Raw genomic sequence first — 18,997 nt, 5'->3', positions numbered from 1 at the left:
GTGGATCTTGAGGAAATCAACCCTATTGGCTATCAGCTAAGGTCTCCTGTCATTTTTCATACCTGCCATTTCTGAGCTCTGAGTGTTATGAGGGTTTCATGGGTAGCTGGGCTATCTCCTCAGTTATTTACCTTTAAATATTCTAGGCTTCACTTTCTTTTGCCTTGCTCCATCAAGTATCACATCTCCATCTACTCTCCATTTTCCAGGAATTCACTGAATTTTTTCATCTGTTAGAACCCATTCACTTTTTAAGTTGTTTTGAACTTATACATTTTTATTCCTTTAATATAAATTTAGTGGAGTTTTAGAAGAAATGGGAGATTAAAATCTATGCTTAATATATTGCATTCAGTGCTAAATTTCTGTGAACCTCATTTAAAAATGAGATTCATTTTCTTTTATGACAGAACCTTGAATTATTTTGACATAGAGTTATTTCTGTCTCATATAGATTATGTTGCAGTTTGGAAATCCACTGCATAATCTATGCCTCAACTTACTTTGATGTTAATATTATAAAGCATAGGTGAGAAGAAATAGCTTTAAGGGTATTTTTAAAGTATTACCTAATTAATTACAGTGCATTTCAAGATGAAGAGTCTATCAATTTTTTCTATTACATTCATATTAAAAACCCTCTTTTTTTCTTGTCCTCCCTCCTAAATTGCTATTCCATTTTGGAGAAAATGCTGGAAGGTCAAAGAGCTTCTGCCAGAGAATATTTCTTAGCTAAAAGAGCAAGTGGTTTATAGAGGAAAGTGATGCAATGTCTTCTGTAGTATTACTAAAAGTTAAAATTATTCCACATGTAGGCAGAAAACTAACTGAAGAGCAAGAAAATACTGCATGGATAGTAGTTTTCTTCCATATCATGCACGTGTTCAAAAATCTATTGCCTTGATTGATAAGGCTGAACACATTGCTCTTATCTTTTATTCACTGGGGAAACCCACCAAACTCTGGAGAGGGGAAGGAAATCATCAATCTCAATTTATCTCACTTACAGGAAGTTTGCAAAAATACGGAGCTCCTTCAGCAGACTACTACTTGTGACTTTTCTCTCTTTTTAATATATGCAATGGCTGGAGATATAGTCTATGCTGATATCAAACATTCATCTTCAGAACATTCGTCTTCACGTCGGAGATCTGGTAAGTTGGATTTAGATCTCTTATTAAAATTAAAGTTTTGTTTTTAATCTCCCTTATTTTTGTCCTGTGTCTGTATTTGTCTTACCGGAATTAGGAGACTGGATTCAAAGCAAAAGTTACTGAATGCAAGAATAAGAGTGAATGTTTTTAATGACACCAAGTGTTATAAAGTTAATTGTAACTTTAGTCTTAATATGTAGAACTTTGCTTTTGGTTTTCATAGACCCTCTATTCCTTATATTTCTTGTGGTGAACATTTATTATACTCTCATGGTGACATCAATACTCATAACCCCTTTCTGCTCTACAGCTTTACTCATCGCCAATCAAATCTGCCCTTTTAAAATAATATGATCAACTCATTTACACTGAGAAAAATATCCCTGGCCATTATTCACATTGTTATTTAGCCTTTTGGAATTTGCATATTGGTAGGATAAAAATGTTAAGCTAAACTAAAGAGGCATAAGATGTTGCTATTTCATTTCCTGAAGTTTAGAATTAACGACTATCTGAGTAATAGAATATGTTTGGAACATGAATAGATAGGCACACAGCTAAAGATAAGATTGTAACCTTAAACACAAACCACCTCAGAAATAATAGATTTTCAAATCCAGTGTATTTATACATGAAGCCTTAGGGAAATGTCCATGTTGCATTTATATTCTCTTCTCTAGGATAAGAATTTTTATATTGTAAAGTTTATAAAAATGTTTAAATAACTTAAAGTCTCCTCATGGTGCTTTGTCCTTGTGGACTGGATCTGATGTTTTGCTTTTCTATTATTTCCCAAGAATGTATTTTTTCTTCTATATTTATGCGTTTGCATTTTTCAGGTGGATCTGGTGAGTTGCTTTCTCCAGTTGCAAGAGTCTGTTATTTTCTGTGTTTAAATATTATCTCTCTTAACTTGTGGAATAGAGGCTTTTCTGCTTTATTTTCTCAATAGACTGGGAGCTTTCATTTTATATGAGTTAACGGAACTTCGTTTGAAAAATAACATGGACTAGAACCTTACTCTTATTCCCCCCATTCCCCCCAAATCTCATATAATTGTTCTATTTTTCTAGAGGTTATTTTAACTCAGTTCAAGCAACAAAACCAGTATTTTTGATTCTACATTCCAGGCTTTAATTTCTTCTGTTTGGAAAGAACATTACTCTTTTCCTGGTTTAAAGATTTTGGGACAACATCTTTAATGCTGTCCAGTCCAATATTCTAATCTTAAAAATGAAGAAATATGAATATATAAAAATTAAATTATCTACCTGCAGCCATGCTTATGACCAGAAGTCAAATATCATATTACTCTTTCACTGCATGTCTCTGTTGTGGATAAACGCAACTTCTGTTCTCATGTGTCATATCATTGAAGAGGGAAAGAACTATTTGATACATTGGATTGTAATGTCCTACAGAGTCCTACACAATTATCCCTGGCCTTTCTCTTCTAACTCGGTAAATTTCACTTATTTTGCTCTGGTTGTTGGCTTTCTCTTGCTCTTTAAAATTACCATATTCTTTTCCATTTCAGATCCTCATATGTGTTGAAACCCTCTCCCTAATCTCTTAATCTTTGTATACCCAGCACCTCACACAGTACTAAGTACATAGCAGGCAATCGATAGATGCTTGGTAGGTGGATGAATAAATGGATGACTAAATAAATGGATTTCATTTATACTAAACACTTTAAATGTTGTAGGTTCGTCAGTTCTCCAAGATATAAAACAAAGAGGGCTATCACCATGACACTGAGTGAAATCTCAGTAACAAAGTATGATTCCACTGAGAATATCCCAGGCTAAGATTCAGAAATTCATGCCTTTATAACCTTTACTTCAGGGGCCTAAAAGAATGACCTAGTACCCCTTATATTAGTCCTTTCATGAACTCTGATGCTTTATTCTCCAGCTTTTTAAGTCTGTAACCCCAGTTCTTCACACTAGAAATGTGTGTTGGGATATTATCACATTCTTCTGGTGATGGCCTTGACTGATATACTTTGCATTGTTTTGCCTAATAAAAGAAAATACATGGCTTTCTTTTAGTGCTTTGAGAATTAATAAATTCTCACTAAAGATGTTTTACTTAATAACAATAATAATGTGGACAAAACACTCTACAATAGGATTCCACTAAATAAACACTCAGGTTAATGTCTCAACACTTGGTTTTGTAATTGGTTATATTTCAACATCAGTTATAGTAGTGCACTCTCAGTATATTGTATGTGTGTGTGTATATATCACATATCTAGTGGAATTGATATACTGTAACTATTTGGGATAAGAGCCTATTGGTTTTAACTATCAACCCAAAGCTAAAAATGCCAGTTTCTTTTTATGATTTATTTATCTTTCAAGTACAAGAGATAGAGTAGATAGTGAACACCGTACTAATTTTGGTAGTCAAGACACCCAGGGTACAGTCTCAGCTCTGCTATCAAGTAACTGTGTGACTGTGGACTTGAAATCCCCATTTTTAACATGCGAATGTTGGACAAGATTATCCCTAAAATTACTTTTATTTTAAAATGTATGATTTTATGCAATTACAATTACATGTCCCAGGAAATAGGTGTGTTGTATAAAGGAGGAGGCATGAAAGAACGGATCAATCCAAATAAGTGAGTGTTGTCAGTAAGCTTATTAGAGACTGGAGAATTTCACAGTCTTATATAAAAATTTAGGGATACAGAGAGTAAATCATAGTTAAGATTAATACTGAGGAATATGTATGGTAAATCAACAAGGAAAAATTTACATCTATTCACAGTTTTCTAGGTCCCCCTTTTCACAAACCAGGGGACCAAATATGCTGTGTGTGTGTGTGTGTGTGTAAAAGGAAGCTGGATCTACATATCTCAAAGGAGAGTAACTCAAGAGCATAACTGACAAAGTTTATTCAGCCCTTCCCTACCTCTTACTACCTAAGGAATTATTTACTGGGCTTATTAGTGAAATCTATCCAATTTTATAGATTCTCACCACCATGGAATTTTCCTGAAAGTTGAATGTGCAATGATTATCATCCTTCTTGTAATAGTAATTGTGCTGAGCATTTTTGGTAAGTAATTATCAATACCATTTATTTATCCCAAAGTATTTTAGCACCACCTATTGTAATTGTGTTTGCTGTTCAAGTGGTTCCTATACATTATAACTTCACAAAAAGCATGAAATTTGATACACAATTAAAATTAGAGATTTTCCATAGAACTTCAGATTGTGATATAATACATATTATGGATTCATTTCATTGATAAATAGATTAGATTTATATTTTATGACCAAAATCGTAAAGTGCATTTTATGCACAATGCATTTCCCAATGCAGTTGATTGTGAGTTATATACCGTCTTCTCTGAAGCTGCGGTCAGTGAAAGCAAATTAAATAATGAAGCATATTTCTGTTTAAGCTTATCCATATTAGTTACTCCTGGACATCATCATCAATCTTGTATTCATGGATGGGAAATTTGTCTAAAATCAATCAATTCAATCAAGTATTTTAAAATTATACTCATATACTGTGGATATAGCTAAACATAGCCCAATTTCATGTGACAATTATTTAAATATTTTATTGAATAAATGCTTGGAGAAAAACTCCCAGATGATATATATATTCTAAGGAATTCAGATTTCCAGATTAAACCAAACTCTAGAACAGACAAAGGCCGTGTCTGCCTATGTTGCCCTTGTGAATGATATTAGAAATTATGAATGTCATTAGTAATTCGAGGTCAGTAGGCAGAGTCATAGAATTCAGAACTGAATGGGGCTCTAGAAATCAGCAAGGTCAAACCTCCAGTTGAGTGAACAATCCAAAGCCCAGAGTGATAAGTGGTTTGACTAGTTTAATGTAACTAGTCAATGGCTGAATTGGGGCTTTAACATTGAGGGGAGGAAGCAAAAATACTTAGCATTAAACATCTCTGCTAGGACTTCCCTGGTGGTCCAGTGGTTAAGACTCCACGCTTCCACTGCAGAGGGCATGGGTTCAATCCCTGGTCAGGGAACTAAGATCCCACCATGCCAGGCAGCGGGGCCAAAACAAAAAACAAGAAACCATCTCTGCTATGTTTCCTTTTGTTATAAGATAATAGATTTGTTATCAAAACAGTTTTTTGTTAGTAAAACAGATTTGTTTGTTACTACAATCGATTTTAAAGATTTAATTGCCTAATACGCACTATTGTGACATTATAAATTACCAAAACTAATTTCAGTTCAGTGGCCACCAGAAAGACAGCTGTCTTCTTCATGGTCGAAAAATACTCTGGGCTCACCCTACCCTTCTATGTGTGCGATTTACATGCACAATCTCAAAAGGAACAGAATCATGAACTGAAGTCAAAACACATAAAACCCTTTCCATGAATCAAGTGATACCTGATACAGTTAATAAGAACTCACAAAATACAAGCTATCCAGATGAGGCTTATATCCAGAGCTGGTTATTTTGTGTTTATTAAAATAAATATGAAAGCTCCGAAAAAAAAAAAGTGAGTATCCTTCTGGTCCCAGGTCATATTTTTCCAATTCCCCTAAAGTTAGCATTAAAAAGATTAACAAGAATGCTTGCAAAGGAACGTCCAAATCTTGGAAAAAGTAATGTTGTTTTTCCCTCTAAATTTTTAATCATTTAAATTACTATGGAGTTTCCACATTAATGAACTTCAGAGTCTCTAGAACCCAATGAATTTCTGCTTTGTATTTAATACAGAAAATATGTTTCTTCTTTTATTAGTTATCCGGTTCAAATCTGCAAGACATACTAAAGTAAATAATGAATCAAAAGAGAAATACTGTACTGGGCAAAATAAATCTGAAACAAGCACCTCAATAGGTAATGTTATTTTATATTGCCTAATTCCTGAGTAAACAAGTATGGACAGTAGTGTGGATTTTACTTGGGTATATCTGAATAAAGAGGAGATTCCTCTACCCCTACAGAGGGATGGTTTAGATCATTGTTTTTCAGGGACCTATTACAGTCCTTGACAAAAATATTTAAAGATCCAAGACAAATGAGAAAAATAAGCTTATATAATGAGTTGCAAATGAATTTAGAGGTATTATATTGCAATAATTGCATTTTCTTTTTTTAACTTCTTTTGGGACATGTGCAGGCACAGAATGTAATCAAAATATTTTCATTCTTAAAATTCATGATCCTATCAGGTAGCTTTTTGTCAATTTTTAATGTCATTACATGTAAAAAACTGTAAATGGTAACCTCTATCTTGCTTTCTCATCTGAATGTATTTACCTACTTTTTAAAGTCGAGAAGACACTCAGTCATTTGTCCTTTCTGTTTTCTTTTTCTTTCCAGCTGTTTTCTTTATTATTTTTAATCCGTTATTTTAATTCTATATTGAAAAATGATATGCCTTTCTTTTTTTGAACATGCATATATAATTCTATTAGAAAGACTCACCAGTCCATGTTATAGGATACATTCAAATTCTAGGAATTCATTAAAACTTTAAAATAGATTTTGATGTTCCCAAGCCCCCTTGACCACATTCTAAAAACTTTAATTTTTTTTAACTAGTGAGACTATGAGGGCAAATTCTGTGGGACATTATCCCCAGAACAAAAACGTATTACTGTGCTCCTATACCCTTGATACAGGTGGTAACAGTGGTATTTAATAAAGCCTCTAGCTTTAAATTCTGTCTAACTTGTTTTCTAATCCTCCTATTGTTACAGATAATCCTATCTATAACAGGCCCTAGAATCCTAGTTTCAATCCAGCAGGAAAGGATACCAACTCTAAATTTGTTTCATCTTAATAAAATAATATTTTGTTGATTTGAGTCCTCTCCCTCTTTTTCTTGATGAGTCTGGCTAATGGTTTCTCAATTTTGTTTATCTTCTCAAAGAACCAGCTTTTAGTTTTACTGATCTTCACTATTGTTTTCTTTGTTTTTATTTCATTTATTTCTGCTCTGATCTTTATGATTTCTTTCATTCTACTAACTTTGGTTTTGTTTGTTCTTCTTTCTCTAGTTCCTTTAGGTGTAAGTTTAGATTGTTTATTTGAGATTTTTCTTCTTTCTTGAGGTAGGCTTGTATTGACCTATGGTCAACTAATCTATGACAAAGGAGGCAAGGATATACAATGGAGAAAAGACAGTCTCTTCAATAAGAAGTGCTGGGAAAACTGGACAGCTACAGGTAAAAGAATGAAATTAGAACACTCCCTAACCCCATACACAAAAATAAGCTCAAAATGGATTAGAGACATAAATGTAAGACCGGACACTATAAAACTCTTAGAGGAAAACATATGAAGAACACTCTTTGACATAAATCACGGCAAGATCTTTTTTGATCCACCTCCTAGAGTAATGGAAATAAAAACAAAAATAAACAAATGGGATCTAATGAAACTTCAAAGCTTTCGCAAAGCAAACTACAAACAAGACGAAAAGACAACCCTCAGACTGGGAGAAAATATTTGCAAATGAATCAAAGGACAAAGGATCAATCTCCAAAATATATAAACAGCTCATGCTGCTCAATATTAAAAAACAAACAACCCAATCCAAAAATGGGCAGAAGATCTAAATAGACATTTCTCCAAAGAAGACATACAGATGGCCAAGAGGCACGTGAAAAGCTGCTCAACATCACCAATTATTAGAGAAATGCAAATCAAAACTACAATGAGATATCATCTCACACCAGTTAGAATGGGCATCATCAGAAAATCTACAAACAGCAAATGCTGGAGAGGGTGTGGAGAAAAGGGAGCCCTCTTGCACTGTTGGTGGGAATGTAAATTGATACAGCCACTATGAAGAACAGTATGGAGGTTCCTTAAAAAACAAAAAATAGAATTACCATATGACCCAGCAATCCCACTACTGGGCATATACCCAGAGAAAACCATAATTCAAAAAGACACATGCACCCCAATGTTCATTGCAGCACTATGTACAATAGCCAGGTCATGGAAGCAACCTAAATGCCCATCGACAGAGGAATGGATAAAGAAGACATGGTACATATATATAATGGAATATTACTCAGCCATAGAAAGGAACGAAATTGGGTCATTTGTAGAGACGTGGATGGACCTAGAGAATGTCATACAGAGTGAAGTAAGTCAGAAAGAGAAAAACAAATATCGTATATCAATGCACGTATGTGGAGCCTAGAAAAATGGTACAGATGAACCAGTTTGCAGGGCAGAAATAGACACAGAGATGTAGAGAACAAACGTATGGACATCAAGGGGGGAAAGTGGCCAGGGGGGTGGTGGTGGGATAAATTGGGAGATTGGGATTGACCTATATACACTAATATGTATAAAGTGGTTAACTAATAAGAACCTGCTATATAAAAAAATGAATAAAATAAAATTTAAAAAATAAATAAAATAATAGAATAGACTTAAAATATGTAAAGTAAAACTTAATAGAACTAGTCAGCCATCATTCCTAATTCTTTGTCTACCTTCTCTGTATTTTATTTCTAGGACTTAAATTAGATGTTCGATAGGCCTTTGCTTTCTATCTTCCATTTCACTTAACCTCTCATTTTTGTCTTCATGATCATCAATTTGTGCTGAATTCTTGGCAATGTTTTCAGATATACCTTGTGGTTCACAAGTTCTCTCTGTTCCTGTTTCTAAGCTGTAGGCTCATTCACTGAGTCTAATTTCAATGATTATAGTTTTCAAACCTAAGGACTTAGTTTCAAACCCTCCAGTTAGCTTGTGATAGTCTCCTGTTATCTGATCATTTTGTAATTTATTCTTTTATTTCTTAAAATAATGTAAACATTATTTTTTATGATACATATAATTATTTAAATATCGAAAGTCCTCAGTGACCAAATCTCTTGTTTGTATTTCCTGCTAAAAAAATGTTGGCTTGTTTTTTAAAGTATGTGATTTTTTAAAATTTGACTGATCCTGATACACTTCTCCAAAAAGTGTTGATTTTTCTTGGTATGGTTTGATTCATTTAAATTTCTATTTTGGGGGCAGCAGTTTAAATCTCAAGTCAGTTTTTTTTTCTTTTCTTTTCTTTTTTTTTTTTTATTTTTAACTGTAATGTAGCTTCCACATTCATCAGCCAGGGACTTAGAAAATTTTTATACACAGCAGTTGATGCACACCTTTTGTTTATTTCTTTTATGGAATTTACTCTTTATTTTCAACATCTGTAGTTGCCCCCAATTCTGTTCTTTGGTTATTCAGACTAGAGAGACTTCAAATTGTCTACCAAAATTTTGCTCATTCTACATGGCACCAACATTGGTCTGTCTTAGGCTAAAAGTTGTAAAAACAGGAAATTTCTAAATTGTCATACCTTATTTCAAGTGTCAGCTACTCTCCAAAATCTGCCTGTTTTTTTTACCCTTCAATGGCTTCAAGTCATTGTGTGTATGTATATGTGTGTTTTTAAAGAATATTTATTTCAGGGGACAATAAATTATTGGTATGTGTAGGATACCTATGTGTCATCATCTAAATCTACTGGCAAATATTATAAATTAGATCTATTTGTTACCAGCACATTTTTGGATGCCAAGGTCCATTTGTACATGGGTAGATCATGAGTTTGGGGGGACAGCTATTACACAATTTTTTCCCAAGAAAAATTCTTCCAGTGTGATATATAATTCTCAAAAGGTCTGGTTCATTGGCAGACCACTAATTAAATTCTCTAATTTCTACTTTTCCTCCAAATTTTTATCTCCCTGAGGCTTGGATATCCATTGCTTTATCCTAGTGTCTGTGCATTGCTTAGCTGATAGAAAGCATAATATATTTTTAAGAGAATTAAACTAAGTGGAGAAAGAAAAAAGAAACAAGAAAGAGAGAAAGAAACAATATACACATATTGCAATTCTGTTAATCTTTATTTTTTTTCAAAATCCACCTGGAGGAAAGCACTTACTTTTGTCAAAGAAAGCTTAGGCCATAATTTAACACATTTTGAGAATCTTTAATTAGTATACACACAGTATTAGGGATACAGTCGAAAGTTCCTTTTAATTACTTATCCTTTTTCCTTCCAGGTTGTTTCAACTCTTCTACTGCTAGTAAATCATGCCCCTCTGAAGACTGGAAGCTACATGGGGGGAAATGCTACTGGGTTGCTAAAAGTGAGAAATCTTGGTATGAAAGTAAAAATGACTGTATCATGAAAAATTCACATCTCATGGTGATCCAAGACTTCATTGATATGGTGAGATATAAAATTTGGAGATTATAGCAACCTTCACAACTGCAATACCTTCTTTGTGTTACAAATTTGAAAATTTCTGTGAAATAAATTTTTTAAACCTCATTGCTATTAACTACACAATTATTGGTTGAATGAATCATTGAACTATATTATTATCTCAGGCTTTTTTTTGGCTAGGTATAAGAGGAATTCATTTGGTATTATATACCTAAGTTCTTCTCTACAAGGGACCCCACTGCTTACCAGATTTCATTTTAAATGTATGACATAAAATATCTATCTCATCTCCCATGTTTAACCCATCGCTCACAAAGGTTGTAATCAGATTGCATGGCAGCTGAAATTAAAGATGATGTTGGGGGAAAGGAAATACAGCATAGTCCTTCTCATTAGGTTTTGCTCTTTGTTGAAGAAAACAAGTTTTTTTCTAGCTCCGGCTTAATTTAGATTGAAATTTTGCTACAAGAAGGTTGGACACTAAACCTTCTAAATAAGGCCAGTATTGATTTTATTTTTATAAATTTATTTTTTATTTTCTGGCTGCGTCGGGTCTTCGTTGCTGCGCGTGGGCTTTCTCTAGTTGTGGCGAGCAGGGGCTGCTCTTCCTTGCGACGCACGGGCCTCTCATTGCGGTGGCTTCTCTTGCTGTGGAGCATGGGCTCTAGCCCTTAAAGCCCATTATAGTGATCAATTATACACGTGAATGCAACAAGGCAAACACTGATAGAACTGAAAGGGGAAATGGATAAATCCCCAATTATAGTTGGCGATGTCAACACTCTTCTCTGAGTAACTGACAAAACAAGTAGATAATAAATAAATGAATAAATGAATCTGAACAACACTATCAACCAATTACACCTAACGGATTTTACAGAATACTATCCAACAACAGCAGAATACACATTTTTTTCCAAGGAACTTTCATGAAGACAGATCATATTTTGGGACCTAAAAATTTACAAATACAGATATCACACAGGGTATGTCTCAGACCATAACAAAATTAAAGTGCAAATTAGAAACAGAAAGATGTTTGGAAATATCCCACACATTTGAAAGTTAAACATCACACTTCTAAATAATGTATGGGTCAAAGAGGAAGCATCAGGGCAAATTTTTTTAAAGCATATTTTGAGTTGAATGAAAATAACAATATAATGTCAAAATTCATGGGTTTCAATTTAAGCAGTTTAGAGGGAAATTTATAGCATGAAATGCTTATATTTGAAAAGAAGATAATGTAGAATCATTACTCTAAGCTTCTACTTAAAAAAAAACCTATGAAAAGAGCAAACTAACCCAAAGAAAGCAAGCGAATGGAAGACTTACACTACTGAATTTCAAGTCTTACTATAAACCTAAATTAATAAATATGGTATAGTATTGGCAAAGAAGAGAGTTATAGATCAACAAAACTGAACAGAGAGGCCAGAAATAGACTCACACAAATATAGTCAACTGATTTCTTTTGACCGTAGTGCAAAGATAATTCAGTGGGGAAACACCATTCTCTCTTTTATATGCCTAATGACTATTTTCCAACAAACAGCTTTGTCATTTAGCATATGAGTTAAGCTGCATGTGACAGAGTTCCAGAATTGCTGTAGCTGAAACAAATGGATGTTTGCTTTATTCATTGAATCTAAGACACTTTCAATGATAAGATGTATCATTAGTACCCTTAAAAGAAATAGTGCAATTAAAAAGCAAAAACTAAGCTGCCAATTAAACTACCATAAGCCATTAGATTGTTCAATGTTTCCAAAGTCAAAGTGTTAAAATAGGGGAAAGATCTATCTTAGAATGTGTGTAATAAGTTATGTCACTCACATTGTGGTCTAAACTGCTATGAGATTTCTGCTCCCATCAGTAGGGTGCTGTGTCTACTTGTTTCTGATTGGTTCACCACTAGAACCAATCACAGTTCAGAGTCTAGCCATCAGGGGAGAAGAAAATGATGAATAGAAGGATATGAACTTACACTTTAAATGCTGAATTAGAATTTCAGTATTTTTTGATTCTATCCCATTAGTCAGAAATTAGGTCAGTCACGTTGTCACACTTAGCCAAAAGGGAGGCTGGGAAATGTCACCTTTATTATGGCTGGCCATATACTTTGGCTCAGGGGTTATGTCACTGTACAAAAAGAGATATTAAAAACCTATGGGGCTTCCCTGGTGGCACAGTGGTTGAGAGTCCGCCTGCCGATGCAGGGGACACAGGTTCGTGCCCCGGTCTGGGAAGATCCCACATGCTGCGGAGTGGCTGGGCCCGTGAGCCATGGCCGCTGAGCCTGCGCGTCCGGAGCCTGTGCTCCGCAACGGGAGAGGCCACAACCGTGAGAGGCCCGTGTACCGCAAAAAACAAAAAACAAAACAAAACAATAAAACCTATGAACAGGGCCTTCCCTGGCAGTCCAGTGGTTAAGACTTTGCCTTCCAATGCAGGGGGTGTGGGTTCGATCCCTGGTCGGGAGCTAAGATCCTACATGCCTCCTGGCCAAAAAACCAAAGCACGAAACAGAAGCAATATTGTAACAAATTCAATAAAGACTTTAAAATGGTCCACACCAAAAAAATCTTTTAAAAAACCAAAAACAAACAAAAAAACCTATGAACAGTATGTGTCCCATCAGCTCAGAGATTGCTTTCTTTCTGTAACTTTCCCTGTGTATTCTCTTGCTTCTAGATATTATTTCATACTTGTATTTAGTAGTAATCATTAACATTTATGCAAGGAGCATTTATTATGTGCCAGGAAGTGTTTAATAATATTATTATTTATTAACAAATCAATAATAGCTCTTTGAGATAGTACTATTATAATCTGAATTTTAGTGATTGGAAAAATACAGAAGTAAAAAGATTGAATAACTGTGCAAAGATGTGTAGTAGTAAATAGTAGTGCTAGGACTCAAATCAGGGAGCTGGACTCCACATCTTTTATATCTACTAACATTGTACGTAATTGTTGTTTAACAGTCATCCCATCGAGTTGCAGTAAAATTTCCCTCCACTGTGATCTATTTGAAAGCATGGAGCATGTCTAACCTGTTCATTCCCAGCTTCTAGTGCAGTGCCAAGCACATAGAAGGTGCACTTGCCCTATTTTTCTTGCATCTGTCAGAATCACTTTGTTTCATGCAACATTTCCTATTCTCTTTAGAGTTTCCTATGGCGGAACCTACAGGCTTCAGCCTCTTATTGGGTTGGTTTGAGGATCCCTCCTGGAGAGGAATTATGGACCTGGGTGGACAATAGCACTTTTGACCCCCAGCTGTAAGTTTTGTTGCATTTTTTGTGGTTTTAATCCCATATTGTATGTGACAAGATAGAGACGTTTGACATTGTTGGCCCTGAACTGATAGAACAGGTATAAATTCCCTGACTCTTACACTCTGATAAATATTTCTATAAAATGGTTCACACAGAAAGTTGAGAAAGAAAAGAAATCTCCCATCAGCCACTCAGAAGATTTATGTGAGAAACAGGATTTGCCCCACTGCCTGATTTTGTCTTTTTATCTAAAAGGTAAATTAGCAAAAGTATAAACTCTCTTATGAGTGCACATGTTTAGTTTACGAAACATAACTTCCTGCTTATTTCTTACAGTGATCAATTTTCAAATGATAAAAAAGTCAGAGGTAATATTTTAGCTATCTCTAACGAACTATTAACTTCTCTGGAGAGAGGTTTTGAGAAATAAAGCTGAAGGTGGGAAGAATTGGTTTACCCATCGTACTGTTGTGTATTTAGATTGCTTGAATGATTATGTTTTCACCAAAAAATTAAAAAATATTTCCTTTTAAGTCTCTTGACATATGCATATATTCATGGCTGACGGAAAGGTAACCATTTGCTTTCTTGCTATAGGTTTCCAAAGGAAAACAAAAGGCCACGGACCAGGGGTATGAAATGTGTCCTGGTGTCTTATACTGAGATAGCTGAAGAAAGCTGTGGGAAACATCATCAGTGGATTTGTCAACTGTAATCCACTCGGCAGAAAATTGGTCTCTATTTGTCTGACTGAGAGACACCACATGAAGCTTGAGCTCAGATCATAAGAAAGTTCAGAGGGTTGCATGTGTCCTCGAGGGCTGTGTGTGTGTGTGTGTGTGTGTGTGTGTCCATTTATGATTCATGTGGGTATAGTAATATTTCTCAGAAGTGTGGAAAGGGCAATAGAGAAAATGTCTTAGAAAATGAGTAGTTATGATGAATAGATTTTTACGTGTGAATGATCAATGTATTCAACCATCCATCTTGTTTTGCCAGTATTTTTGGAACTTCAGTCTTTATCTTTTCTGCATCTTCCCTCTATGATATCCTTAGCTAATCACCTACATTCTCATGATTTCAACTACCGCATACAATGCAATGCCTATCAATGTTATATCTCTAGTCCAGATCATTCCCTGATCACTAGACCTGTATACCGTCCTGCCTGTTTAACATAGCAAATCTACAATCTCAAAGGTACTCCGAACTCAACATATAAAAAGAATTCATTAAATTTCATCATAAAAGGAACCATCTTCCAGCACTCCATATCTCAGTAAAGGACATGCCATACAAGACAATTATGCCATCTATAAACCAGCTGTGGTCTTGTTATAACCCTCTCTTTCACACACAGCTCTAGGCTGCTATCCCCTTTCCATCTCATATCACCAAGTTTTACTTATTTTTTTTATTAAATCTCTCTCAAACTTGTCCTCCTCTCTCCATCACCCCTTTCATGATCTTAATACAAAGGTACTAAAATATTAAATAACTGCAATAACAACATCTTCCTGTTTTACTTTTCTTCCATTTCAATCATTCCCTGCCTTGAATTCTGTGATGTTTTAAAAAATATATACTGACAATGCAATCTTCCCTTTAAAAAATACCTCAATATCTTCCTTATAATAATACCAAATTCCATAACATGGCCTAGAAATCCCTATCAGGTTTAACCTTTCCTTACTTTGTCTCTTTCTACACCAAACACCCAAACTCTCAGGACCACAACTCCATTAAACTAATTTCTGGAACTCATGCTGTATTTCACCACATTGCCTTCACAGAAGTTGTTCTCTAGACCTGAAATTCTCCTTCTTCTCTTCTCCATCAGGTTACCTCCCAAATATTCTCTATATCTCTGCTCAGCTTTTAAGAGCTTTTCCTTGAGCTCCATGACAAGGTCAAATATTCTGACATTATATTCCCCTCCCCAGCACTTACCACATTTTAGGTCTTACCTATACAAGTCTTTTGAGTGAATATTTGATTAATGTCCTTTGCCCTCACTTGACTGTAAATCACATAAAGACCCAATATCTGTTTTTATATTTTTAGTGCCTTTTAAATTACCTACTACATAATAACTACTCAAAAAATATTTATTATATTAAGTTTTCTCTAAGAGATCACAGAAGTAAAACGCTGATACATGGCTAGGGAGATGGGGTGCAAAAGAAAAAGACTCAGCTGATGGAGGTCTAATTGTTAGGTCATTAAAAGTCAACTGAAGGGGGCTTCCCTGGTGGCACAGTGGTTGAGAGTCCGCCTGCCGATGCAGGGGACGCGGGTTCATGCCCCGGTCCGGGAAGATCCCACATGCCGCGGAGCAGCTGGGCCTGTGAGCCTGTGAGCCATGGCCGCTGAGCCTGCGTGTCCGGAGCCTGTGCTCCGCGGTGGGAGAGGCCACGGCAGTGAGAGGCCCGCGTACCGCCAAAAAAAAAAAGTCAACTGAAAACCCAGGTATTTGTCAGCTCTGTGACTGATATAGAAAGAGAATCCTATAAATACTGAAGAAGCTTATAAGAAGGGTTAAGTGCTTCAGAGACAAACATTTTTGTGATGTTTATGCTCACCTCTTTACCTTGATTATATCCTTACAAGTTTTCTTGTGTATTATCTCATAACACAAACCACCTTATATATGCTGAGTTGGACATTGTGTATAAACTGGTAAGCAAAGCATTTACGTTGTGGCATGTTGGTACTACATCCCAACAACAAAAAAACATGTTTTATTTTATGGACACAGTAGTGTTCATAAAACAATTATGAAGGTCAACAAAGAACACATGAAAGATTAACAGAACCCAGTGGCCAAGAAGACTCAAGGCAGAGGTTATAAGACCATTGGTGTGGCACAAGGAAATTGATTTGTCCGTATGTGCCGACCAATGTCAGAGTGGTGCCTGGTGGCAGGGAAGCCCAATGATTGAGTAAAAGGAGCTCTTTGGGAGCAAGACCCAGAGTGAAGTTATGACAAAATGAGAAGAAGGGAGATAGTGAGGGAGAATAGATACAACTGAGATAGGAACCAATAAGGACAGAAGGGCCCTATAGAGCACTCAGGAAAAGAGGGGACAGAAAGACCAGAACTAGAGAGTGCTCAGCAGGGGTGGTTAGTGACTTCGAAGTGTTTGCTGAGAGGGTGGACACCAGAGATAGAGAAGGCTAAAGACAGAGTTGTGGAGGCCAAAGAAGTTCCCCGCACAGGTTCCTTACACAACAGCCCAGCTTCCACCATTGCTACAGCAGAGATCTTGCTGCAAGAGCTGCCAGCAGCCACCCTTAAGGTAGAGCTTGTTCCGGTGGCTGCAAGAGGCAGAAGATACAAGCTCCAGCCAGAAGCAGAACAGGAACTGGAGAACCCGGCCATCCTAGCAGGATTCATATTTCCCAATATCCGTGACTTCACCACATCCTTTTACTCTCGCCCTAGGGCTTTCTTCATGTTGCCTTCCCTGTGGTTTCTCCTACTCAATGTCAACCCAAGCTGTGCTGGGGCCCTGGACCTCCACATATCATGTGAGGAAAAAGGATACAGGAAAGAATGAAAGTAAATTCATCATTTTTTTAGAAAAGAAAGCCAGTCTTGGGTCAAGCTCTCCAAGCTTGGAAACCAAGAGAATCTATCACAAGTGTTCAAGATCACTTATGTTATCATCTTATGTGAGGCTGAGTAGAACTAGTCCTTGGGGAAAACCCTTAAGAGATTAGACTTTGGTATCTCCAACCTTTAGCATACAAGGTCAAATGGTCAATGCCAAAAGGGTGAGATGTGTGTGTGTGTGTATGTGTTGTATTATCATACACAAAGTGATTTTATATACATTATCCTATGTGAAACTCACAATAATTCTGTGTGGTATGGAGTCTAGTTTTTATTTTTGTTTTTCTCAATTAGGAATCAAAGACATAAGAAAATTAAACCACTTGTCCAAACTCCAAGTCAACTTCTCCCTCTGATCACACCTGATATGGGAGGGTGACTGACTAATATTGGTAAAATACTCTCTTTCGGCAAGTATCCTGAACTCTTGTAATAAATCATGGCCATAGAATCTTCTGTGTTTAGATTTCATTCTGGAGCCCTAAACCATACTTACATGGTCCGAAAGCTCCTATCCATACTACGCCTGCCTTGTGTAATCTATCTCCAGAGAAGAATGATATCCTATTATTTTCTAAGAGTTTCTGTCTTGGTTGTCTCTCTGAGTTTACATAATCGATGTAGAAAAGTGGGAAGACAGCAGGACCAATATAGAATTAATATCTGCTGGGGGCTGAGCCTAGACTTCCCTTACCTAATTGATGTCTTTCACAAATATTAGCAAAAACTGATACAGTAAGGGCAAAGGTGACATATAGAGAAAGAAATGCATATCATACTCCAAGTGTGATTTTTTCCCCCAAGACTCTTTTGTACTCTGCCCTTGATGGTCTCAACTCTCCCCCCATCTCCAACCATTCAGGTCCTCACTTTTCTTGTCCCGCTCTCTCAGGTATCCACCCTTCTCCTAACACTTTATTCTTCTCATTCATTTTAAGGAGAAATCCACCTCTGTCAAGTCCCTATACTAGTCTGACCCCACAAATCCACCATGTTTTGGAGAGCATCTGGGAACCCGCACTAACATAACCCAATTTCTTACAAGAGCAGTCAATGTTATATATAACAATGCATTTTGGTTAATTCCATTAAGAAGAGTTCTTTGATTGTTCTCATATACTTTATATTTTTTTTGACAAAAACTCCCTTTGACGTCTCAATACTCATTTTTAAGAAAGCAACTGCTGGGACTTCCCTGGTGGCGCAGTGGTTAAGAATCCGCCTGCCAATGCAGGGCACATGGGTTCGAGCCCTGGTCCAGGAAGATCCCACATGCCATGGAGCAGCTAAGCCCGTGTGCCACAGCTACTGAGACCGCGTGCCACAACTACTGAAGCCCGTGTGCCTAGAGCCCAAGTTCCACAACAAGAGAAGCCACCGCAATGAAAAGCCTGCGCACCGCAACCAAGAGTAGCCCCTGCTTGATGCAACTGGAGAAAGCCCGTGTGCAGCAAAGAAGACCCAATGCAGACAAAAAAAAAAAAAAAAAAAGAAAGTAACTGCTAAGAGATTTACACCCAAATATAAAAGTAATTATGTTGAATGTAAGTCAACAAATACTACAAGTAAAAAAGATTGTCAGGGTATATTTAAAAACAAGGAAAACAAAAGCTAGTCTCTCAAAAAATGGCTAAGACAAACAAAAAATTTAAAAGTATGTGAAAGATTTGAAAAAAATTAACAAATCTAACAGAAATGACCTATCAAGAGCAGTACATGAAACAATTGCAGT

The 18,997-nt window shown here is 36.0% G+C and overlaps 1 protein-coding gene across 1 annotated transcript; it reads left to right on the top strand.

Annotated features, from left to right (window-relative positions):
- Positions 1-916: 916 nt before the first annotated feature.
- CLECL1 (C-type lectin like 1) lies at positions 917-17,716 on the top strand. Its single transcript, XM_022577539.2, has 6 exons — positions 917-1,154; positions 4,140-4,226; positions 5,913-6,011; positions 10,202-10,371; positions 13,540-13,652; positions 14,247-17,716. The coding sequence occupies exons 1-6, from the start codon at positions 1,082-1,084 to the stop codon at positions 14,362-14,364; spliced, it is 660 nt and encodes a 219-aa protein (XP_022433247.1). The 5' UTR covers positions 917-1,081; the 3' UTR covers positions 14,365-17,716.
- Positions 17,717-18,997: the final 1,281 nt, after the last annotated feature.

This window comes from Delphinapterus leucas, chromosome 11 (genome assembly GCF_059928025.1).
Source record: "Delphinapterus leucas isolate spDelLeu-1000000601 "Yukka" chromosome 11, BTC_Dleu_Yukka2, whole genome shotgun sequence".
In the NCBI taxonomy this organism is placed as follows: Eukaryota; Metazoa; Chordata; class Mammalia; order Artiodactyla; family Monodontidae; genus Delphinapterus; species Delphinapterus leucas.
The sequence above is the reverse complement of the archived record's forward strand: the minus strand, read 5'-3'. Positions and strand labels throughout refer to the sequence as shown.